Here is a 26,576-nt window from a genome sequence, read left to right as displayed (position 1 = left end):
AAACAAAGGGCAGGGTTTGCACAGGGTCATAGAAACCAGAGATGGGAAACCCTAGGGGATCATCCAGCCCCTCCCCCTGGGCCCAGTGCGAGCCTGAACCCTACAGCACATTCCTACTGCTCTGTCCAGACTTGATTTAAATGTGACAGGTGACGGGGACAACATCCCTTTCCACAATCTCTGATACTGGCTCCAAAGGCTAGTTCACTGTCAGGAAGTTTCTTCACATTCAGCCAAAATGTTTCCTCTTTAATCTCATCCCATTATTCCTGATTATTGCCCTTTGGAGAATCTTAAATAATTCTTCCCCCACACTGGTGTTTACACCTTTCTGCAAAATGGTGATAGCACTTTTTTTCCATACAGTTTAAGACTAGAAGCGACCATTAGAACATCTAGTCTGAACTCCTGTATATATTTCACCCAGATACATCCATGTTTGAGCCCAAAGTCTTAGTTAGACTAAAGCATTTCAGTCCTCAGGAGAACAAACTGTTGTGTGCCACAGGCGGAGCACAGGAGGGACTGAGATACCACTAATGCCCAGTGTCCATGCAATGGAAGGGAATTGATTAGGTGAGAGATGCCAGATGATCCTGGAAGGCGATTCCTGCTCCATGCTTCAGAGGAAGATGAAAATCCCCCAAGGTTCCTTTTTTGCCAATCTGACCTGGAAAAAATTCTTTCCTGACCCAAATCTGATGACCCAAATCTCAGCTAGGTGTCTAAGAAAGATTCTTCTCTGTACCATCTCAGAGTCTGTTCCAGCTCATCCAGCCTCCCTTCTATAGCTGTGACCAATCTCAGATGCTACAGAGGAGGGAAACCTGTCCCCCACAAATATGCAAGAGGAGAGAGAGGGCCCAACGCCTTCCTGACCCCTGAAGATGACTATCTGAAGCCCTGAAGCATGAGATCTGATTATATGTTGGGATATGTTAGGGTTAAGTAAAGACTTGGGAAGCTGCTGGTGTGCTGACATGGCATTAAGGGATAAGGGCACAGGCAAGCAGTGTTTCTCCATTTGATAAATAAGTTGCCATCCTTTTCCCTTCCCTGTTGCTTGCTGAGAATTGATAAACATTGCAGCTGCATAAGGAATGTAGTTGTCTAAAGAATACCCTTTGTGTAAAAGAAGTGTTATCTCGCCCTCCCTTCCTTTCCCAGCTATATAGACGAGCCCTGAGTCATGGCCCCTCCCTCCCCTGAGAACTGCTGATTAAGGGAACTTGTGACAACAAATTACTGCAAAGAAATGTATGTTCAAGGTAAAAATGTGTGTATAATATGTGTAATGCTGTAATCAGTCAATCAGGGTGGGTATAATCATAGTATGGGTGTTTCTAGTGCTTAATATGGGATTTGGGGGTGTTATAGCAGATGTAGGCGTTTACATACTAACTTAAATAAAAAGCGTGTGCTGTAACTAATCCAGTGCTTACTGGACAATTGGGTCGAGGGGAACAAGTACCACAATAAAGAAGTCCATCTACTCAATCCGTCTCTGGGTCAGCTTGCTCATTCTTCTCTAACATTATAGACATTGCCCTAGTGCTAAACTGTGACTGTTATGTGTATGTTAATGGCAATCCTGTTCTCTATCTGCCTCCCAGGGTGCTGGTAGCTAATATTTGTACAGTTTTATAGATGCAAAATCCTCTATAAGAGCCACTTATGAGTATAATACAGTATAATGCTCCTTTCCAGAATTTCTCCTTCCTAAGATTCTGTTTCCACTGGATTTCTCTCTACAGAACTATTTTCCCAGCTCTATTTTTGTACCCTTTTTTGTCTGACATCATTTCCAGTCTATGTAGGTCCCTTTCCGTGTTATCTCTCCTCACTGATATTCAGAACTCCTCCTGTGACAGATATTGCAACCCCATGCAGTATCATTGGGAACCATTGTATGAAATCTGTGAATGGTTTAGGTATGATTGTGTTTTACGCCATGGATGAGGGTTACCACAGGTCCTCCAGGAAGAAAAAACAATGGAGGATTATTGAGGTGAAACACTGAGATCGTAAACAATCCAGAGAGGTACCAGGCCTTGGGGCGATGGGCATGGACTGGTACAAACTGGGCTACCAGCAGGGCCGGCTCCAGGGTTTTTGCCGCCCCAAGCAGGAAAAAACAAAACAAAACAAAACAAAAAAGCCGCGTTCGCGATCTGCAGCATTTCGGAAGCAGCTCTACCGCCACCGATTCAGTCTTCGGCGGCAATTCGGCAGCTGGTCCCTCACTCCGAGAGGGAGTGAGGGACCCGCCGCTGAATTGCCGCCGAAGAGCCGGACGTGCCGCCACCCTCTTCATTGGCCGCCCCAAGCACCTGCTTGCTGGGCTGGTGCCTGGAGCCGGACCTGGTTACCAGAGACCAGGAGACAAAGAAAGTCTTTTGGTAGAAAAGGCTGAGTTTAAACAAACTCAGGGCCTTCGTTTTGATTCAGGAAATGAACAGGATCTTCTGCACACGGGAAGGCCAATGCTGTATGATTTGAAGGGACATTGCTGTACCAGGCTGCCCATGAGGAAGATGGGTGATTTCTGGTATGTCTAGTAAGTGTGAAGGAATTTGGTATTTTTTGTGTGTTTTCTCTGTGAAGCTTTTATCCTACTAATAAGGTGCAGTCAGGTGAGAAAGAGTTGGGAGGTAATTTGTAACTGCTGGCAATACACTGTTCATAGCATGCGGAGAGAAAGCACAGCATGGGGGCTGGACTTTAAGCAGCCTGGCTTCTGGGGATATCACAGTGGAAGGCAGGGGGTTGTGCAGCCTTTAGACCCTGGTCAGGAGGAAATGGGACTGGGGGGGTTCTACCCAGAGACAGGGGATGACTGGAGCCTGAGGTGTGATTTGGGACTCCTGGAGTGCACCACGGGGAGGGAACGGGGGGGATACAGATGCAGTTTCCCTTAAACTGTGATGCTCCCTAGCTAGTATCATCTCCAGATTTCATGGCTGGGCTGTTCAACTGCCAGACAGTTAATGAAATATTAAATGAGAGAGGAGTAAACAGGCATCCTCAGCCACCCCACCCAGCCCGGTATCACCCCTCACTCTGACACCCTGCAGTCCCCTTCTATTGCACAGGGCTTTCACACAGTGTCACCAATCAGCACCCACCTCTGCGCTTTGCCCTGGCACTTCGCACCTGCGCCCCCAGGATGATTAAGACCAGGCAGAGCAGGGCCCCCAGGATAATGCAGATGACCACGGGTACCGTGACTCTCCCACTGTCGGTCGGAGGGCGTCGCGGGGGACCTGGATGGAAATGAACATTCGACAAGGAGAGATTATCCTGTGAGAGTCGCGGGGAGAGGGGAGCAAGGAGCTCCCCAGTCACTCATTGCACGGCCCAGGCCAGCAGGGTAACGAGCTGGGACACAGTCTGTGAAGTATGGGGGCAGCTCACAGGCTGCTCTTTAAATCATGGGCCCTGCCCTGTCAGCTGAACCAGCAGACAGGAATCCTCTGGCTCAGCAGGGCCTGCAGCTCCCACTCGGGTGTCCTTCGCCCTCAGATGTCACAGGTCATGGAAAGGAGCTCCTTCCCTCAGGCTGCAGCTTGCAGCTCCTCCTCTGTGACCCAGCCCCAGGGAAATTTAACCCTTGATAGAGAAGGGGGATGGTTTACCTGGGGTATTTGGTGAATCTGTCGTCTGTGTCAGACCTGCAAAGGGAAAGGGAGGAGAGTTGGAGTTTGGAGCAAGGGGGAGGTGACATGTTTGTTACCAGGGGGAACCTCACCTCTGAGAGTCCCTGGTTGTCTCCAGCTATCACCTCCACAAAGTCCCTCAAAGTAGCACAGGGCCTGTATGTTAGTGATTTAGGGCCCAAGTCCCTTGTGCTCTGTGCAGCGATGAGGACGCTACTAATAAACAAGCACACTGGGTCCTGTGATGGATGCAGGGGTTATGTGGGCTGATGCCTGAGCCAATCTGACCCCACAAAGGTTCCACCCCACAGCATCCATGATGCTCCTGCACACAGGACATGGGGGGGCCTGATCTGTGACCAAGGTGGGGGAGGGTGGGCTCATCCATCCTCCTCCCCTGAAAATTACAGTATGTAACAGAAACATCTCCTGTCACTCACCTGAGCAATTCACCGCAGCATCTTCCTTATGGTCACAATTACTCTCACCCCAAGGCTTGGAACAACAGTCCCAGAGAGATGACTCTGTCCCTCTGCAGTTCACCATCTGTACCCAGATGGGACCAGACCCCTCACCGAATGCAGCCTCGCCCAGGGCAGATACAGCAGATCCACAGCCCAGTTGTTTACACACAACGTTAGCATCCGCCATGTCCCAGGAGTCATCACAAACTGTTCCCCAGGAGCCATGGTACCAAACCTCCACTGTCCCCGAGCATTTGTCGTCTCCTCCCACGACACGTAACTTCTCCCGGTCTGGAAATGCAGAAACCTCACATGTTACTGGGACAGCTGGGAAAGTTCTCAGGGACCAAGAGGGAGACACAGAGAAGCAGAGATACCTGTGCAGCTTGTAGAGTTCGGGCATTCGGTAAACAGCGTCTGAGGTGGTTTCCTTTTCCTTCCTATGGAGAGAAAGCTGAGGTGAGTGGATGGGGCAGTGTGTGCGATGCAGGTTCGAGTAGGGATTATCGGTATTTCACACCCCTAATACCAGGGCTTTATAAATTGGCTGAAAGCCAAAATCTGGGTTATTGAATAATTAATTAGCTACTCAGCTGTTACTCTGGATTTTGCAGTCTTTAAGCAGCTCCCTGCTGGTGGGTGTGTCTCTTTATGTAACTGGCAGGACAGTATCTGATTCTCCTCTAGCTCTCCCCGTGGACAACCCCCCTGACCCCTCTGCCCAGAGATTGGAATGGAAACAGACACCTGAGCTGTAACTCACCTTCATTACCGCAGGAACCAACAGAAGAGGGAAAGTAATATTGAGAGGGGGCTCTATAGGAGCTGCAGGTCTGAACTTCCCCACACGGAAAGGCAGTGTTCTCCAGTGGTTATGGTGCTGCACTCGGACTTAAAAAACTGGGGTTCTATTTTTGTTTCTGCAACAGATCTGCTGTGTGACTTGGGCAAGTTCCTTCACCTCTCTGTCATCTGTTTCCCCTCTCACTCGTCTCGTCTATCTCGACTGTAAACTCTGTATGGCAGGGCCTCTCTCGATTTGTGTTTTGACAGTGCCTGGGGCAATGAGGCCTTTGGGGATTTTAGGTGTTACCATAATATAAATAATACTTGAGACACAGATCTACAGATCACCTTCACAGCCCAAACCTCTGATTGTTATTCCTTGGAAGATGTTTACCAGAAAGGCACACGAATCATGTTCTTTAATAGGTAACACTTACTGGCTCTTACTAGAGGCCTGAGCCAATGCTCATTAAGGCACCATGGGTGACCTTGGGACACTTCATCTCTCTGTGGCTCCATTCCCTGTCTGTAAAATGAGGGTAATAATGCTCTCCTGAAAGGCTCTGCTGCTGTATGAGTGAGACTTGAGAGATCAAGATTCTGATCCCAGTAACAAGGATTGCGAAGGGCTTAGAATTTGTTCATGCTAATTAACCATTGAAACAATTTACCAAGGGATATGGGGAGTCTCCTTGATATGAAGTCATTAAATCAAGACTGGATGTATTTCTAAAAGATGTGCTCTAGCTCCACTAAAATGTACTGGCTTGATGCAGGAATTACTGGCAGTCTCTTCAGCCCTTAAAATCTGTGATTCCGTGACTTCACTGGGTGTTGGATTAGGCCCTAATTGTGGTTGCGGTGAAATGTATTTCTGTGTAATAGCGATGTCCGTGTTTGTTATTAACAGGCCACATTACTATTTCTAGAACCTCAGATACCGAAAAGAAGTTTGTACCATTGCTGAGAATGTTATATAGCTATAGATATAGATTTATATAATTGTTATATTTTGTTACTTTTCACTAGATCTTTTTATCAAATACATACACATCTATTTATAATGTATATAAATGTGTATGTATTTGATAAAAAGAGCTAGTGAAAAGTAACAAAATATAATAATTACATCAAAATCTTTCAGTGAGCTAGACCTGACTGTTGAATGTGTGTGTGTATATATGTTTGCTATTTACCTTCACAAGCAATATGGGTTTCTTCTACTCTGTTACACGATTGTTGTTTCCAAGGGTCTGACGGGCATTGCCAAAGGGAGCTGTGCTGCTTATCGCACCGAACACCATCCACCCAGGTGGGGCCAGAGCCGCTTCCATGTGTAAACTCTTTCAAAAGTGTCCCTCTGTCTCCACAGTCCAAGTGTTTGCATATAAGTGCCCTGGTGACGGCATCCATAGGACTGTTGCAGACACTGCCCCAAGTCCCACTGTAGAAAACCTCCAGTCGCCCAGCACAGTCACTGCCACTCACCAGTCTCAGATCCGTGAATTCTAGGAGGAAATGCAGAAGTTGGGTGTGAAGTTTTCTGATTCTGAAATACACGAGGGGTTTAACGGCTCAAATCCCAGAGATCGCTAACAACTCTGCCCATTTTTCTACAGAAAAATCAGAGACATTCTTCTGGAGACCAGTGACCTGCCCATGAGCAATGAAATTATTATTTAAAAGACACCATTTACCAACAGTTGCAAACAGTGGTACCCGAGATTCAGAAATCAAGGTGACATTTGCAGTACCCCTTGGTATTAACTGTTGGCAATGCTGACTTTTTAATGGTGACCACTGCAAGTGGGTAGGTAGCGGGGAGAGAGAGAGAGAGAGAGAAAGGAAAAAGGACATAAACTTTCTGACATCCTCAGCTCACTCCTCAGACACCCATATACTTCATGAAGTCCCCTGATTATCAGACCCACGGGAGCATTCAGAGAACAGACCTGAGCAGAGAACTCCTGCATCCTCTTTGTGTCTGCAGTTGTGCTGGCCCCATCCCCTGGAAGGACAGTCCCAGAGATTGGATTCATTCCCAGCGCAGTTCACATCATCCAGCCAGATCTGCCCGGATCCTTGCCCATCATGAGCAGAGACAGTTGCATTGATGGCGTGTCCACATCCAAGTTGTTTGCAAACGACATTGGAGTCTGACAGATCCCAGGAATCATCACAGACTGTCCCCCAGCTGCCATTGTAATAAATCTCCACTCTCCCGGCACAGCGACCTGCCCCATTCACCAGTCTGATCCGCCTGCTCCCTGCAGGGATAGATCCCAACTGTCAATGTGCAATATAATGATAACTAAACAGCTTCCATGCAAATCAATGATGATGCTACAATGGCTGAGATATTGAAAAATGTGTGTCTTTAACAAGAAACAGTCAGTAGAATTAGGAAATGTTGAAGACTTTGTGAAGAAACTTCTGCTAAAAGCATTTAAAGGGACAGGACCTAACCCTGAACCTTTAGTCATCTGAGTCATCCTTATGGGACAGCTCTTGTAAGTAAGAACTACTAGTGAAGCTAAAGCTTGGCAGAATCAGCTCCTACTTGGAAAACTTGAACATTTTCAAACAGTTCTTCAATAAGCATTTTAAGAATGTTCAGGAAATTTCAGATTAACAAATTTACCCCAAATTCCAATTTTCTTTTACATTTTTACAGAGTTGGAAGGTTCCAGAGGCTTGGAGAAAATCAGACTTGTTGGGACCCATTTATTTTCCAAATAAAGGAAGAAAGGCAGGTGGATACATGTACCTACGGTAAAGTCTAATAGACTTAGGGCTCTAGTCTAATGCTGCTGAAGTTAATAGCAAAGCTCTCCCTGCCCTAATGGGAGCAGGAATGGGCCCTTACTGTGCCGTAGTTACCCTGCAACTGGAATGGGCATGAACAATGATTTCAGTGCAGCCACAGTACAGTGCATGAGATAGGTGTTTATTTAAAAAAACCTGTTATTTGAAGAAAGCCATTGTTTATTTAAACCCTCCCCAGAAAAGAACTGTAAGAACACAAGAGCTGCCAGCCTGGGTCAGACCAGAATCCTGTCTCCAAAAGTGGCCTTTGCCAGAGCTTCAGGGGAGTGTACAGAAGAGGGCAATTATAGAGTGACTTACCCCGGTCCTCCGCTCTTGGCTTCTGGCAGTCAGAGGCTTAGAGTAACTCTGAGCATGGGGTTGTGTCCCTGATCATCTTAGCTAATAACCATTGATGGACCTATCCTCCAGGAATTTATCCAGGTTTGTCTGAACCTATTTATACTTTTGTCCATCACAACATCCCATGGCAATGAGTTTCATGGGTAGGCTGTGCATTGTGTGAAAAAGTTCTTCCTCTTGTTTGTATTAAACCTGCTGCCTATTAATTTCATCAGGTGACACCTGGGTTTTGTATTGTGCTAATGGGTAAATAACACTTCTCAGCCGACAGGTGCGGAGGAGCATGTGTTTCGGACATTCCTTAGGGGAGGATCTATTAATAGAGAATCTCTATGTCCTAGTGAGGACGAGAGGATGGAAAATGATAAAATACAGGCATGATCTGATCAGAAACAATCAAATAAAAAAGAGTCCCATTCAATTACGTCGTGTAATGGCAGACAGCTAAAAGGAGACATGTTTTTAAAATGCTTATAAACCAGTGCTAGAAGTCTAAATAATAAAATGGGTGAACTAGAGTGCCTCGTATTAAATGAAGATATTGATATAATAAGCATCACAGAAACTTGGTGGAATGAGGATAATCAATGGGATACAGGAATACCTGGGTACAAAATATATCGGAAGGACAGAACAGGTCGTGCTGGGGGGGTGAGGGGGGGAGTGGCATTATATGTGAAAGAAAGTGTAGAATCAAATCAAGTAAAAATTGTAAATGAATCAAACTGTACCATAGAATCTCTATGGATAGAAATTCCATGCTCTAATAATAAGAATATAGCAGTAGGGATATATTACCGACCACTTGACTAGAATGGTGATAGTGACTGTGAAATGCTCAGGGAGATTAGAGAGGCTATTAAAATAAAAAACTCATTAAAAATAGTGGGGGATTTCAATTATCCCCATATTTACTGGGTACATGTCACCTCTGGACAGGATAGAGAGATAAAGTTTCTTGACACCTTAAATGACTGCTTCTTGGAGCAGCTGGTCCTGGAACCCACCAGAGGAGAGGCAATTCTTGATTTAGTCCTAAGTGGAGCACAGGATCTGGTCCAAGAGGTGAATATTGCTGGACCACTTGGTAATAGTGACCATACTATAATTAAATTTAATATCCCTGTGGCAGGAAAAACACCACAGCAGCCCAACACTGTAACATTTAATTTCAGAAAGGGGAACTACACAAAAATGAGGGGGTTAGTTAAACAGAAATTAAAGGGTACAGTGCCAAAAGTGATATCTCTGCAAGCTGCATGGAAACTTTTTAAAGACACCATAATATATATCAACTTAAATATATACCCCAAACTAAAAAAAACATAGTAAGAGAACCAGAAAAGAGCCACTGTGGCTAAATAACAAAGTAAAAGAAGCAGTGAGAAGCAAAAAGGCATCCTTTAAAAAGTGGAAGTTAAATCCTAGTAAGGAAAATAGAAAGGAGCATAAACACTGGCAAATGAAGTGTAAAAATACAATTATGAAGGCCAAAAAAGAATTTGAGAAACAGTTAGGTAAAGTCTCGAAAAGTAATAGCAAATTTTTTTAAGTACATCAGATGCAGGAAGCCTGCTAAACCACCAGTGGGGCCACTGGATGATCAAGGTGCTAAAGGAGCACTCAAGGACGATAAGGCCATCGCGGAGAAACTAAATGAATTCTTTGCATCGGTCTTCACGGCTGAGGATGTGAGGGAGATTCCCAAACCTGAGACATTCTTTTTAGATGACAGATCTGAGGAATTGTCCCAGATTGAGGTATCATTAGAGGAGGTTTTGGAACAAATTGATAAACAGCAATAAGTCACCAGGACCAGATGGTATTCACCCAAGAGTTCTGAAGGAACTCAAATGTGAAATAGCAGAACTACTAACTGTACTCTGTAACTTATCATTTAAATCAGCTTCTGTACCAGATGACCGGAGGATAGCTAATGTGACGCCAGTTTTTAAAAAGGGCTCCAGAGGTGATCCCAGCAATTACAGGCCTGTAAGCCTGACTTCAGTACCTGGCAAACTGGTTGGAACTATAATAAAGAACAATATTGTCACATATAGATGAACATAATTTGTTGAGGAAGAGTCAACATGGTTTTAGTAAAGGGAAACCATGCCTCACCAATCTACTAGAATTCTTTGAGGGGGTCAACAAGCATGTGGACCAAGCAGATCCAGTGGATATAGTGTACTTAGATTTTCAGAAAGCCTTTGACAAAGTCCCTCACCAAGGCTTTTATGCAAAGTAAGCTGCCACAGGATAAGAGGGAAGGTACTCTCATGGATTGGTAACTGGTTAAAAGATAGGAAACAAAGAGTAGGTATAAATTATCAGTTTTCAGAATGGAAAGAGGTAAATAGTGGTGTCCTCCAGGGATCTGTACTGTGAACAGTCTTATTCAACATATTCATAAATGATCTGGAAAAAGGGGTAAACAGTGAGGTGGCAAAATTTGCAGATGATACAAAATTACTAAAGATAGTTAAGACCCAGGCAGACTGTGAAGAGCTACAAAAGGATCTCTCAAAACTGGGTGACTGGGCAACAAAATGGCAGATGAAATTCAATGTTGATAAATGCAAAATAATGCACATTGGAAAACATAATCCCAACCATATACATATAAAATGAAGGGGTCTAAATTAGCTGTTACCATTCAAAAAAGAGATCTTGGAGTCATTGTGGATAGTTCTCTGAAAACATCCACTCAATGTGCAGTGGCAGTCAAAAAAGATAACAAAATGCTGGGAATAATTAAGAAAGGGATAGATAATAGTACAGAAAATATCATGTTCCATCTATATAAATCCATGGTATGCCCACATCTTGAATACTGTGTGCAGATGTTGTCGCCTCATCTCAAAAAAGATATATCGGAATTGGAAAAGTTACAGAAAAGGGCAACAGAAATGATTAGGGGTATGGAATGGCTTCCGTATGAGGAGATATTAATAAGACTGGGACTTTTCAGCTTGGAAAAGAGATGGCTAAGGGGAGATATGACAGAGGTCCATAAAATCATGACTGCTGTAGAGAAAGTAGATGAGGAAGTGTTGTTTACTACTTCACATAACACAAAAAGTAGGGGTCACCAAATGAAATTAATAGGCAGCAGGTTTAAAACAAATAAAAAGAAGTATTTCTTCACACAACGCATAGTTAACCTGTGGAACACCTTGCCAAAGGATGTTGTGAAGGCCAAGACCATAACAGGGTTCAAAAAAGAACTAGATAAATTCATGGAGGATAGGTCCATTGATGGCTATTAGCCAGGATGGGTAGAAATGGTGTCCCTAGCCGCTGTTTTCCAGAAGCTGGGAATGGGCGACAGGGGATGGATCAGTTGATGATTACCTGTTCTTTTCATTCCCTCTGGGGCACCTGGCACTGGCCATTGTCGGAAGACAAGATACTGGGCTAAATGGATCTTTGGTCTGACCCAGTAGGGCCGTTCTTATGTTCTTATGTTACTCACTTTTTCCACACCGTTCATTATTTTATAGACCTCTATCATATCACCCAATGCGTCTCTTTTCTAAGCTAGACAGCCCTAATCTTTTTAGTCTCTCCTTGGACAGAAACTATTCTGTACCCTTCAACATCCTTGTTGCCCTTCTCAGTACCTTTTCCAGTTCCACTATATCCTTTCTGAGGTGGGGCGACAAGAACTTGACACAGTATTCAAGGTATGGGTGGACCACAGATTTACATAGAGGCATTGTGACATTTTCTGTCTAATTTTCTATCCCTTTCCTAATAGTTCCTAATATACTGTTAACCCTTTTGATCATTGCTAAACATTGAGCAGCAGTTTTCAGAGAATTATCCACAGTGACTCCAAGATCTCTTTCTTTGGTGGTAACAGCTAATTTAGAATCCATCATCATATATGTAGGATTATTTTTTCCAATGTGCTTTGGTTTGCACTTATCAACACTGAACTTCACCTGCCATTTTGTTGGCCAGTCACGCAGTATTGTGAGATCCCTCTGTAACCCCTCATAGCCTGCTTTGCACTTAACTATCTTGAATAAAATTGTATCATCTACAAACTTTGCCTCTTCACTGTTCACACCCTTTTCCAGATCATTTATGAATACGTTAAAGAGCACAGGCACCAGTACAGATCCTTGGGGGACCCGCTGTTCATGTCTCTCCATTGCAAAAACTGACCATTTATTCCTACCCTTTGTTTCCAATATTTCAACCAGTTACTGATCCATGAGAGGACCTTCCCTCTTACCTACCCTATGGCTGCTTAACTTCCTTCAGAGCCTCAATGAGGGACCCTGTCAAAGGTTTTCTGAAATCCCAAGTACACTGTATCAACTGGATCACCCTTATACACATGTTTGTGACTCCCTCAGAGAATTCTAATAGACTGGAGAGGCATGACTTCCCTTTACAAAAGCTGTTTTGACTCTTCCCCATCAAATCATGTTTATCTACGGGTCTGGTAATTTGGTTTTTTACTGTAGTTTATACCAGCTTGCCTGGTGCTGACGGTAGGGTCATCGGCCTGTAACTACCAGGATCTCCTCCAGAGCCCTTTTTAAAAATCAGCGTTACATTAGCTACCTTACTGTCATCTGATACAGAAGGTGATTTCAGTGATAGGTTACATACTACAGTTAGTAGTTCTGCAATTTCATATTTGAGTTCCTTCAGGACACTTGGGTGAATAACATCTGGTCCTGGTGGCTTATTACTGTTAAGTTTATCAATTTGTCTAAAATGTTGTCTTATTACATGTCAGTTTTGACCGTACTTTAGATTTGTCACCCAAAACAATAGCTCTGATGTGGGGATCTCCCCCACATAGTCTGCAGTGAAGGCTGATGCAAAGAATTCCTTTAGCTTCTTAAAATGGCCTTGTCTTCCTTGAGTGGTCCTTTAAAACCTTTGCCATCTAGTGGCCCCACAGTCTGTTTGGCAGGCTTCCTGCTTCTCATGTTCTTAAAACAATTTTTACAAGTAGTTTTTATGTCTATAGCAATCTGTTACAATAGTGATGTACAATCAATAGCAATAAAAATATCATCATAGAATCCTCAATTCCTTTTTCTTTTCAGTGAAGCAAAATTACAGTATGTACCCTTAAGTTTAGGACATAACAATACCACTTTATAACAATTAGTTTTACTTAATTGCCAAGAGATATATGGTTATATATGACTTCATTTTCCTGCTAATAATAATAAGAATCTAATTCTGATATGGCACAGTTCATCGGTAGGTCTCAAAGCACTCTACAAAGGAGGTCAGTGTCATTATCCCCATGTTACAGATGGGGAAACTGAGGCACGTTGAGATGAATGACTTGTTGGAGGTCACCAGCAGATGAGTGGCAGAGCTGGGAGGAGACCCCAAGTCTCCTGAGTCCTGTTCCAGTGCTCTATGAAATAGGCCACATTGCCTCCCCCTCTTTTCTTTTTTGATTCTGGACACCCCATTATTGAAGAGTTTAAGATTAAGAAGCCACTGTATTTACGTATTTAATGACCTGCTCAGAAAATTATCTCTTCTGGCCAACAAATGTTTGGATGGAAATCAATATTTTTCATTGTAAGAATTTTCCATTATTATTAAAAAAATAAATAAAAAAAAAACCACCTGATTCTTTTTATGGCAAAGGTGGAGGAAGGGTAGAGGGCAGGATAGAGGTTACTGCTGTGTACCCCAAACTTTGATTCATGCATATGGGGTAGGGTAGATGTTACTGCTGTGTACCCTGAACTGTGATTTATGGATTTGACTTTTAAGATGGTGTCACAGTGTCAGCGGGAACAGGCAGCTCTGTCCCACAAGTGGGTATTGTCACAAGACCAGTGGCTGCCGGCCATTAAAGCTGGATGGGGCTGATTGCGGGACAATGGAGCAATCATCATGGGGATGTTCTCGTAGATGGCCTGGCTGGCCAACCCGAAAAACTAGTCTGAGGCAGAAGGAAGACTTCACCTGGCCCTGTAACACAGACCACTGAGCAATATGGTAATTGAGCCCAGACACACACAGGGCGGGTGGGGACTTCCAGAAAAAGCAACTTCACAGAGAAAGGGGAGCAGAATGGGGCAGACAAACTGAGCCCAGCTGGGTCTCATGAGCTTGGTTCTTACAAGAACGCAGGCTCATTCTGTTCTTTTCCTGTTACTCCCCAGGAAAGCCCAGCTCACTTAATTTGCAGTGAAGCAGAGATTAGATTAGCTGCAGCACAAGTATGGGGTGTTTCTTTGTTTTAAACCCCCTATTGCACTAATATGTTGTTCCAGCTGCTGAATAAAGTGCTTTGTTCTGAGTACGCTGTAGGTCACTATCACGGGACACAAGTTGCCCAGGGGAAGAAATGCTGGTGCCTGAAACCCAGTCAGACCTGCAGGGTGCTAAACGGTTGGTTTGCACAGGGTAGTGTAACCAGGCCAGGCCTGACAGAGGAACAATCTCAAGATTCCACCCCAAGACAGGCCAGGGCAAGTGGGCCAAGGCCTGATGTGGGTGCACTCAGAGACACCAGAAAGGGGAGAGAGGTGCAGCTAACCCTGTAACCCTGACAATGTTCAGTGAAAATAAAAAAATGTTTATGAAAATTCACTTAACATGGAAACAGTTTTACATCTGAAAAAGTTTTGATTAAAAACGCAAGACAGACAGACAAAGAGGTTGCTGCAGTGCATTAATCTATTCTGTGGCTGTGCTTTTCTCTGCACGTAATACTATATTTTTACAATAAATGGGTCACAGTTTGAACCTCAGAGCTACATATTTTCAAGATCTGATGAGATCACAGCACAAGGTGAGGTGTTTACAGGTCCTAGGATGGATCGTGTTCCAACTGAACAAGGACAGGAAGTTTGCAAGATGTCATAGTAAGTCACCTGAGCAAACGACGCCGACATCCTCAGCAATTCCTGGCTGCTCTGCCTCAGATGTGGAGATGATGCAGAGCGTCAGATTAGTCTCGTTTCCTGCACACTGGACCCTTCTGAGCCCCACAGGGCCCGTTCCTCGCTCAGACTTTGGGGGGTTATAAGCTTTCTCAGTGACTCCGCACTGGAGCTGCCTGCACACCACACTGGCATCGTTCATGTCCCACTGATCATCCAGCACTCTGCTCCACACACCACGGAGGGAAATCTCAACTCTCCCATCGCACCGGCTCTCTCCATTCAGCAGTCTGAGCGATTCAGAGCGACCTGGGCTCAGGAGAGATGGGAAATACACTGAATAGCACTCCCTGTTATACACTAGAAATAATACAGAGTGTGCAAGAAATTATGGAAAGTTTCTAACTAAGAGGGTATTAACACAGTGATTGATGTGTATCACAGGGTTAAAAGGAGTAACCTCTGCAGAAGGTCTTTTTTTTTTAATCTCTAAGGGCTGGTCCACACTGGGGCGGGGGATCGATATAGGAAACGCAACTTCAGCTACGAGAATAGCGTAGCTGAAGTCGACGTTTCCTTTATTGAACTAAAAGTACCTACTTCGGGTCCAAGCGGCGCAGGCAGGCTCCCCCGTTGACAGCGCTTCCTCCTCTCGGCGAGCAGGAGTTCCGCAGTCGACGGGGGAGTGCTTCTGGGATCGATCTATCGCGTCCAGATGAGACGCGATAAATCGATCCCAGAAGATCGATCTCTACCCGCCGAATTAGGCGGGTAGTGTGGACCAGCCCTAAGTGCAGGGTGCTCTAAGGATTGTAACACCCAACTGGCCAGAGGGGCTTGTTAGCATATCCTGAGTGATGCTAGGCACTCAGCTGCACTCTATTTTTAGCCTGCCAGTCCCCTTGAGCTGGGAATTACATGCCCAGCACGGAGTGTAGACGTACCTGTGGCCCAGGGAGTTCCCCAGTGCCAACCCTCAGAGCGCACTCCATACCACAACTCTCTTCTGGCCTGACACGCTCATTGCCCCAACTCACAGGTGTTAAAATCTGCATCTAAAAGGTGTTGCGTAAGGTGTCATGCAAACTGCTATCATGCTGGTCATTCATATTGTTGTGTGGTGCATGAACGGGTGAGGTTTAAAGAACGATAGATGTGTGCCTAAGCCCAACTGTCCTAAACAAAGGGCTGTTGTTTCGCTGGCTTGACTGTGTCTCCAATGTAAATTAATTAAGTTGAGAGCAAAGCAAAGAAAATGCCATTTACATGTAAGGTAAACAAAGACATCAGGCAAACCAGTGTCCTTGAGCTGAAAATGACATGCCCAGCAAAAAGTGTAAACATACCTGTGGCCCAGGGAGTCCCCCAATGGCAACCCTAACTCCATACCACACCTCTCTTCTGGCCTGACACGCTCATTGCCCCAACTCACAGGTGTCAAAATGTGCATCTAAAAGGTGTTGTGTAAGGTATTATACAAACTGGTATGCTGGTCATTAATATTGTTGTGTGGTGCATGAACAGGTAGGGTTGCCAACTTTTCAATTGCACAAAACTGAACACCTTTGCCCTGCCCTCCCCTTCTATGAGACCCCGCCCCCACTCACTCCAGCCCCTCTTCCCCCATCGCTCACTCTCCCCCACTCTCACTCACTTTCACTGGGCTGGAGTAGGTGGTTGGGGTGTGGGAGGGAGTGAGGGCTCTAGTTGGGGGTGCGGAATCTGGGGTGGGGCTGGGGATGAGGGGTTTGGAGTGTGGGAGGTGGTTTGGGGTGCAGGCTCCAGGAGGGGGTTTGAGTGCAGGAGCGGACTGAGGCCTGGGGCAGGGAGTAGAGGTGCAGGTGTGGGTGTGGGCTCTGGGAGGGAGTTTGGGTGCGGGATGGGGTCCAAGGCTTGGGTAGGAGATTGGGGTGTGGACTCCAAGAGGGAGTTTAGGTGCAGGAGGGAGCTCAGGACTGGAGTCGGGGGTTGAGGTGTGGGAGGGGATTTGGGGCGCAGGCAGAGGGTTGGGGTGTGGGGTCTGGGAGGGAATTAGGGTGCAGAAGGGAGCCCAGGGCTGGGGCAGGGGATTGGGTTGGGGTGGGGGTGGAGGGTGAGGTCTGGGAGGCAATTAGGGTGCAGGAGGGGGTTCTGACCAGGGGCAGGAGGTTGGGGTGCATGTGCGGGTTTGGGGTGCGGGCTCTGGTCAAGCGGCACTTACCTCAGGTGGCTCCTGATCGGTGAGGCAGTGGGGCTAAGGTAGGCTCCCTTCCTGCCCTGGTTCCGTGCTGCTCCTGGAAGCGACCGGCATGTCTGGCCACTAGGCAAAGGCACTGCCAAGTGGCTCTGTGTGGTGTGCCCTGCCTGCCTCAGCAACTCCCATTGGCTGCAGTTCCCGGCCAATGGGAGCTGCAGAGCTGGCACTTGGGATGGGGGCAGTGCATGGAGCCTCCCTGTCTGCCCCTGCACCTATGGGCTGCAGGGACATGCCAGTCACTTCTGGGAGCTGCACAGCGTCAGGGCAGGCAGGAAGCCTGCCTTAGCCCCGCTGCGCCACCGACTGGACGTTTAACGGCCTGGTCAGCGGTGCTGGAGCCGCAGGGTTCCTTTTCGACTGGACGTTCCAGTCAAAAACCGGATGCCTGGCAACCCTATGAATGGGTGAGGTTTAAAGAATGATAGATGTGTGCTGGAAATATGTTTCTAAAATGTGTGCTTAAACCCAGCTGTCCTAAATAAAGGGCTGTTGTTTCACTGGCTCGACTGTGTCTCCATTGTAAATTAATCAAGGTGAGAGCAAAGACAAAGAAATGTCTATTTACATGTAAGGTAAACAAAGCCATCAAGCAAGCAAGTGGGGGACGATGACCACTTAACAATCTTGATGGGGGATGGAGGCTGCACCCCAAGGAAGCCTTCCTGCCTCTTCAAACAGGGTGAATGAACTTTGGGAAGATGAGCGGAGGCAGAAAGACATTTTGTTATCCATCACCTCAGGGTCAAAGGGGAGCAGCGCCCTTTGAGCTCATGCAAAGTGGATCCTCTTAGCCTGGAACCCAAGAGTAGCTGGAACTGACTCTAGGGGAGAAATCTGCTTAGACAGAGACTGTAACTTGCTGGAGTTAAGTTTTAGTCACTAGCAAGCATGTTTTGTTTTACTTGTTACTATGCCTGTGTCTTCCATTGTTAATTATTCTTCCTTAAATATCTGTTCTTTGTTAATAGACTCACTCTAGTTTTATTACAAAACCACCGCGGTGCTGTGTACGGAACTGAAGGTAAAATCCTGAGCCAAACTAGCAGGCTGGTGTCTCTTTGGAGGCAGTACACTTGATAACTTCTGTGAGTACCCAGTGAGAGGGACTGACCGCGGCCGAATGACGTCTCTGGGGAACTCGGGCACTGGGGTTCACTGACGGTTCCCGGTAAGGCGAGGTTTGGACTGGCAGCATCCTGAGGAGTTGCTAGCCGGGCAGGCGAGCTGGTGTGGCAAGGAGCTGACAATAGCTGAGCAGCAGCAAAGCTCTCACTTGCTGAGGCAGAGCAGTAACCGTGTCTGACAGTTTTGAGTGACCTGAGCAAGGCCTCACATACCCTCACTTTCACCATCTGTAAAATGGAGGTGATAATAATACCCACCTACTGCCCAGGAGCTTTGTGAGGATCAACTAATGTCTGGACAGTACTTTCAACACATCAAGTGCTACAGAATCAGGCCCTGGGGGGTCTCAGGTTGGTGCGCAACCAACCCAAGTTAGTGGAGACTTTGGAAACTTTGGCTTTAATCACCCCAGGTAAAACTTTCAAAAGCGCTTAAGTGACCAGGAGCCTAAGTCTCTTTTGCAAATGGGACTTAGGCAAAGAGATGCTGAAGTCTCCATAGTACTGGGGCTCCTAAGTGACTTATGAAAATGGAAGTTAAGTCCCTAAAACACTTGGTGCTTTTGAAAATGTTACCATGGGCACCATCCACCCAGTGCAGTCAATGATGCAGGAGCTGTGTGGCACAAATAGTATGTGTGCCTGCAATTAGACTGTATCATAATGTTTCTGCATAAGGGGGCAGGAGAATTAGCCATGTACAGACAACCTTACCGCTGGTATTTCCTAAATTTTGAGTATTTGACTTTCACTAAATAACATTATCCTTTTCTCTCTCTTTCTCTCTCTGTTTTTTTCTTTCTTTGTATGTAAGGTAAATATTAGAGCTGGTTGAAAACTCCAAATTTTTTCCTGTGAAGTATTTCAAATGCAGTATTTCAGTTTTTCTCTGGATTTCTGAAGCAGAACCAAGATTTTAACCTTTAAAAACAGAATGAGGATTATTGTTCAGATTCTAACTAAAATGTTGTTTCATTTCAACTTCTGGAAACAAAAATTCAGTTTTCCATTTCCATTTTACAATTTATAGGTTCTCCCCATTTCTCTCCCTTTTTATTTTTTCCCCAGTTTTTCCCACTGTAAAAACTTTGAATAAAAGTAAAAAAGTATCAGAAAGCAGGAAAAACACTTCTGAACTTTTTCAACTGGATAGGTGTGTTGTTGTTTTTTTTTAAGTGAAAGCAAGTGCTACATTCTTTGGGTTGTGCTACCAAAAATATCCTCAGGAACTCACGTGAGAGAAGGGAAATCCTTATTTTCAGCAGTTTATAGTGCAGCCAAAATGGAAGGAATTTCACTGAAGTAAGGGGAGGCACTTTCCTGGCCCCAGCACTAACTACTTGCTGAATTGCAAAGGCCGGCTGCAAGCAATGAAGGCACGAGGGCTTCTCCAGAAGGTGGAGAGAATATTTTATAATAGAATGTGTGAAGCAACCTCCATATAGGGGGCCGCTCCCCCAGTAACTTTCAGAGTAATGATTTGAAGAAGGATGGGAACAGCGAATTGGTGACATTTATGAAACCTTAAGGACAAATTCTGTCCCTGCTTTACTGCCCTGCATAAGCACATCTTTGCTGCAACTCTTCCTGGAGAATCCAGGGCTTTCCTAGGTCATAACTATTCGTTTGTGATAATATTTATTTTACTTTTACTTGTAATAGTTTAATTATTATTATACATGTGTTAGAATCTAGCTCCCCCTCCCCTTGCTGTGCCTTGAGGTTCCCCTGCTCTGGGGTCAGTGTCACACACTGAGGGGCAGGTGTCATTAATCCAGCATTACACTTACCTGAACAAACCACACTGGCATCATTGTCGTGAGAGCACTGAGAGACACCCAGGGCAGTAACAGGGCAATGCCATAAATGAGGCTCATTCCCATTACAGTGAAATGTGTCTGGCCAGACAGAGCCATTTCCCTTCCCAAAAAACCTTCCTCCTGGGGCTGATACAGCGAATCCACAGTCGAACTGATGACAGAGAACGTTGGCATCTGGTAAATCCCAGCGTGAGTCACAGAGGGTTCCCCAGGTACCAAGAACCTGGATCTCCACCCTCCCTGAGCACTCTGAGCTGCCGTTCACCAGCCGGAAACCTGTGAGCCCTGGGGAGAAGAGAGAAGGGGTTTAGAGAGGGAGCATTTAAGATATTTTATATTAAATAATAAAGAAAAGAAAAGGAAAGTCGGGGGGATTGAACTATGCCCATTATGTTGAATTGTTTAGGTTTTACGAGAAGCTGAGAGCAGCTCTATTATCCCAGCTCCCTACAGAGTGAGATCTTTTTATTGCTGCACCCTACTGTAGAATACACAGCACTGGGATTTTAGAGACATTGAGCCAAATTCTTACGTGAGCATATGACACTAGCATTATTTGCATGTGAGCACGTCTGAATCACAGGTGATATCCTGGGACAGTACACAAGATGTGTCTCATTCCCGACACACTGGAATTCCTCAGTCCTGTTTGGTCCATGTCCTTCTCTGAAATGAGCTCCTCCTGGGATAGACAGAGCTGTTCCACACTGTAGTCCATTACAGATAACACTGGCAGCTTTGAGATCAAAGTGTGCATCACAGATTGTAGCCCAGGTGTCTCCATGTCTTACTTCCACACGTCCTGAGCAGGCACTGTCCCCTCCAACCAGCTGGAGCTCAATGTGTCCTAGAAAGCCAATGAAGGATGAAAATTACAAAGTAGCCTTAGGGAGTTAGGTGTTCCATGCCTTAGAACTTTGGCCAAAAGCCAGTCCTGGTGCAGTGGGGCAGTGCAGGCACCAATTAGAAATAAAAAAAAAATACAATGTACAACAAATGGGAAGAGGGGAATTCAATAGCAATCAATATACATTAGAAGTTAAAAATGTAGAAAATTGATAAGGGAAGCTAAAGCTAAAGGGGAAAATCCATGTTTGGCAGGGCTAAAAAGAATAATGAGAATTTTTAAAAATATATTAGGAGCAAAAACAAACAAACAAATCCTAACAAAGGTGTAGGCCCATTACAAATGGAGATGGTAAAATAGTTTATAAGCAAATAAGGCAGAGGTGTTCTGGTTTTGGATAGAAGCAGGTTGTGTATTCATACTATGTGAAGAGGGTGAACCAGTCTGCAGTCCACTGGTAACTAAGAAGGATGTTAAACAGTATCTACTAGGGAAAAGGGAAAACTTTTTTAAAAATCAGCGGGCCTGAATAGCTTATAAAATCTTAGAATAAATAGAAATGGAGGACTGGAAGGAACCTCACAAAGTCAGCTAGTCCATCCCCCCACACCAAGATAGGTTTAAGTATACCTAGTCCATCCCTGATAGATGTTTGTCTAACTGGTTCTTAAAAGTCACCAATGATGGGGATTCCGCAACCTCCCTTGGTACCTTGTTCCAGTACTTAACTATCCTTATAGTTGGAAAGTTTTTCCTCATATCTGATCTGACTCTCCGTTGCTGCAATCTAAGTGGATTACTTCTTGTCCTACCCATCGGAGAGAGAGAGCCCAAAACTGGACACAGTGCTCCAGCTGAGGCCTCACCAGTGCTGAGTACAGCAGGACAATTACCTCCTCTGTCTTACATAGGACAATTCTGTTAATTAAATCCAGAATGATATTTCCTGTTTTCAAAACAGCATCACCCATTTCACTCAGTGATCCAATATAACCATAGAACATTTTCTGCAGTACTGCTGCCTAGTCAGTTATTCCCCACTTTGGATTTTTTGCATTTGATTTTTCCTTCCGAAGTCTAGTACTTTGTACTTGTCTTTACTGAATTTTAATTTACTGATTTCAAACCAATTCTCCAATGTATCAAGGTCATTATGAATTCTAATACTCTCATCCAAAGAGCTTGTGACCCCTCCCAGGTTTGTGTCATCCACACATTTGATGAGTTTATTCTCTACTCCACCATCCAAATCATTAATGAAAATATTGACTAGTACCAGGCCCAGGAGAGTGATATTATTTATGTATCCATTGGAACACAGTGACCAGAGAGAAAAGTGTTAAAGCAACTAAAGACCAACAAGAATATGTCTTACCTAATCCTCAGCATTTCCCTCAAAACCTGGGCTGTCCCAACCTATCCCAGGTACCCCTGCTTTTGGGGACTGGGTTCAATCTCCTTCCCTGCAGACCCTGCCTCTCCCTCTCTATTCATCAGGGCTCCCCTTTTGATAGTTCCCAAGCTCTTTGTTTAATTTGCCAACTTGAAGGTTCCTTCCCCTCTCCCAAGCTAGGGGGGTTGTGCCCAGCTTGGTCAGAGGCAAAAGCTGAAAGGCCTTGACACCTGTATAGTCAGTTAAGTACCAGTGACTGGGTTCTCTGTAGCCACTGTCTGCCTTGCTGGGACATGTAGGGAGCTCCAGCAGGAGTTACTCTTTGAACCCTGGTAGGAAATGGTAAAACAGCAATAAAAGAAACAGAGGTGCACATAATATACATAAAAATACAGATATCTCCCATGGTCTTAGCAGGGGTCATAGTGGACAAGCACCTGAACTAGAGCTCCCAGGGAGATGCTGTGGAAAGGCTGAGGTGATCCTTGGAGGTTTAAACAGGGGAGCAGTGAGAAGAGCTGGCTGAAACGCAGGATTTCCAGATCACAGGAAATTTCGCTATTTCAAAACTTCCTGTGAACCAGAAATCCTCTCAAAAAATTTTTCTGGAAAGACCAATGTACGGAGTATCCTACATGAAATTTGCTCCCAGGGACACCTGCAGATGCTGAGTGACACTGACATTCTTGTCAATTTCACCAGTGCTAAGAGAAAAACAAAAATGTCCATTTCTCTCAGCTGCTGCTGGGGCTCCCAGGGACTGTGGCTCTTCGGAAACCTCACCATGCAGACTGCCTTGGACTGGGGACCCCGGGCTTCCAGACTTCTGGGCCAGCTGGTGTCCCAAATAGCCCACTGGCCTGGGAGTCTGGAAGCTCTGGGGTCCCCAGTCTGGGGCAGTCTGCAACGCAGGGCTGCCTCAGAACCGCAGATCCTAGGAATTGGGATCCCATCCCAGGATTTCTAAATTCCCTGCTGTGGAGCTGCGAGCTGAGCCCTGGTTAAAGCTGGGACTCCCTTCTCCATGGCAGGGTTGCCCAGGAGATGCAGATTATAGAACACCAGGGTCTCTGGTGCTGGGGCAGTCTACATGGTGCAGCTATCGCAGAGCAGCTGATCTGAGAAGACTGGGGTACCTGGCCCCAAGGCAGTCTGCATGGCAGGGCTGGCTGGAGCTCCCCAGGCGAGCTGGCACTTAACCATTCAGGTTTCTGCCACAACCTGCCTGTGATCTGGAGAAAGTTCATTGCACCCGACTCACTTTCATGGGAAATGTTGAGTTCAACAAACCAGCATTTTCCAATGAAGCTCCATTTTGTTGGATAATTTCTGACCAGGGACATGATTTTACCTCTGTTTACAGCATGGTGAGACCGATACTGCATCCAGCTGTGCTGTCCACATTTTAAGAAGGATATTTAAAAAAAAATGGAAAGGGTGCAGAGAAGACCACAAAGATGATTTGAGGACTTGAAAATGTGACTTGCAGCGAGAGATTCCAGGAGCTCCGTCTGTTTATTTTCAAAAAAGAAGACCAAGAAGTGACATGATTATAATGTATAAGTACTTTACTGTATAAGTACTTGTGCAGGGACAAAACTCTGGTAGTGGAGGCCTCCTTATTCTAGTGGAGAAAGGCAAAACAAGAACAAATGGCTGAAAGTTAAAGCCAGATAAAGTCATATTCAAAGTAAGTCATACATTTTTCATAGTGAGGGCGATTAACCATTGGAACAAACTGAAGAGGGAAGCAGAAGATTATTCACCTCCTGAAGTATTTAGATGAAGACTGGATGCCTTTCTCAAAGATGTGCTTTAGCCAAACAAAAATTATTGGGGTCAGTTCAGGAGTAACTGGATTAAATTCTGTAGCCTGTTACCCAGGAGGCCAGACTATATAATCTAATGCTTCCTTCGGCCCTTAAAATCTATGAACCTATGTAGCTGTTACCGAAATATCGGGTCCACCTAGCTGAGAGCCAATAACAGCCAGACAGGGATAAGGAAGAGTTGCTTTATTCTGCAGAAGAAAGGAGAGCCTTGCACCTTGGTACAAAAACTCTGTCTTACACACATTTTACAGATCCTTTATACACATTCAGACAAAAGCCCTTGCCGTGTTAACACTTGATTGGTGGTTATCAGACCTGTGCTTTTGCTATCTGGTCAGTGAAAACCAGTTTGGGACCAGCTCCAACTACCTCAAGGCCTTGAAAGGGAAGACAGTTGAAAAGTTCAGGCTACTGTGTACTTGAGGTGTCTGCTTCCCCCTAATGGTCACTGGTTGACATAAAGGCTGCTAGCTGTTAAGGGGGGGTCACTAGTAACTTTCACATAGCTAAAAGGAAGTTAAATTTGTAAAGTCAAGTACTCAAACATTCAGAATGCCACACTCGTGCTGTCCTCTGTAACCTTAATTAGTCCCTTTTGTATTTGCATTGTGATAAGCCTTTAATTACATGATCAAATGCTATTTTTGCCACAGGAGCCCTGCCTCATTGAGTGCACAGGACACGTGTTGCTGACTGAATGGGTGGATGGTCAATAGTTCTTTTTATACTCATCGTTCAATGTGTGGCCCCAGCCCTTCTGTACTGCACATCATCCAAACTGAACTCCCAAAACAGAATTGTTAATTTCCGCATGGACTTTTCTATAGAGCTCATTTCTATGGTAGCTGAGTGCTTCACAAACATTAAAGAATTTCTCTTCACAACACCCCTGGGAGGCAGGGAAGTGTTGTTATCTCCATTTTACACATGGGGAACTGAAGCCCAGAGACACTATGGACAAAATGATCAAAAGTGTCGACTGATTTTGGGTGCCCAATTTTAGACACCAGGTCCTGATTTTTCAGAGTCCTTAGCATTATACAGCACTTAGTATGTTCAGAGCACAGCACCTACTGACTTCAGTTTAGAGCAGCGAGTGCTCAGCACTTCTGCAAATCAGTCCCCCACAGTTTCAAGGGGGGCACCCATAAAATGAGGAACATACAAATAATGACCACCTGGGAAACATTTGGTTTCAGTGACTTGCCAAGCATCACATAGGAACTCTGTGGCAGAGGCAGGGATAGAATCCAGTTCCCCAGGGCAGCATTCAACTGCCTTAACAAGAGACCCTCCTTTCTCTTTCTATAATCCCCTGCCTCATATACTGCACACTTTATAGTTTCTGCAACGAATAAGGCAGGGGTCCTATATAGAACAGCTTCCTTCACACCACAACCCTGATTCAGAGCAATGTCTAGCATAGGCCTAGCTTGACTGCTATATTTGGGGGGGGGGGGATAGAGAGTATGTGCGTACACACACACACACACACGCTGAAGCCAGTTCGCTCACTGACTCTCTCCCCCTGCCTGGAGTGGTCCCTGGGCTGCCGGCGCTGGAGGGGACAGGATGGCTTAATGGGTGAGCCCCAGCTGCTGCTGTCTGCTGCAACGACCTGAGTTTGGGAGCTGCGGCCACTCCGGCACCAGCTGTTGCAGAGATGTTGCTGCTCTGGTGCCTCCCGGGGCTGTTGCAGCCACCTCACTGCTAGGGCTGCTGCTGCCGAGGGGACACCACATGCTGGGCTCCTGCTTCCCCCTCCCATTCCTGTATCTCCTTCTCTTCCCCATCCCATCCCCCTTCACCTGTCCCATGCCCCTTCCCATCCCCCATCCTCTCCTCACTGTCTCTTGCCCCATCCCCCTCTCCCACTGTCCCCTGCACCACTGCAGGCACTCACCATTCTACTGGAAACAGTCATGCACTAGGACCCAGGAAGAAGTGTCCAGCTGCAGAGGTAGCAACCCAGAGCAGCTACTCTCAGCCTCAGGAGAAGTGACTCCATCCCGCCCCTCTGCTCCCTGCACCGACCCTGCATGCCCCCCCATGCCTTGTCTCTGCCAGTGCCCCCCTGCACCCTCCCAAACTATGCCCATCCCGTCTATCCTGTGCACTGAATGAGGCAGGGGTCTCATGGAGAAAATACCTTGTTGTCATGTAATTAAAGATGGTATCTTAATGCATACGTACAAGTGGGTCAAATAAAGTTGCAAAGACAACTTTATTTCTGCCATTTCCTTGTCTTTTACTGCTTAACTTTGCAAACTTAATGTGACTTACAAGTAAAGCTTTGTGCATAATTTCCTAGGTTTTTAAAAAAGCAAACTGAAAAAACAGAAGTTTCAAGATGCGGAATCATGTTGCCA

At 45.5% G+C, this 26,576-nt stretch overlaps 1 protein-coding gene across 1 annotated transcript in view; it reads right to left on the bottom strand.

Annotated features, from left to right (window-relative positions):
* Positions 1 to 20,420, bottom strand: part of LOC112114023 (scavenger receptor cysteine-rich type 1 protein M130-like) — a gene marked incomplete at its 5' end in the record, with an annotated part of 208,992 nt that extends 188,572 nt beyond the window's left edge. Inside the window, 3 exons of the mRNA XM_029912881.1 lie at positions 4,097 to 4,411; positions 6,859 to 7,173; positions 20,352 to 20,420. Coding sequence (XP_029768741.1) covers positions 4,097 to 4,411; positions 6,859 to 7,173; positions 20,352 to 20,420 — 699 coding nt within the window. The remainder of the gene's footprint in view (positions 1 to 4,096; positions 4,412 to 6,858; positions 7,174 to 20,351) is intronic.
* Between the last annotated feature and the right edge of the window lie 6,156 nt (positions 20,421 to 26,576).

Source organism: Terrapene carolina, unplaced genomic scaffold (genome assembly GCF_002925995.2).
Source record: "Terrapene carolina triunguis isolate 2854851 unplaced genomic scaffold, T_m_triunguis-2.0 Scaffold347, whole genome shotgun sequence".
NCBI lineage: Eukaryota > Metazoa > Chordata > Testudines > Emydidae > Terrapene > Terrapene triunguis.
Note: the sequence above shows the minus strand (reverse complement) of the source record. Positions and strands in the feature narration are given on the sequence as shown.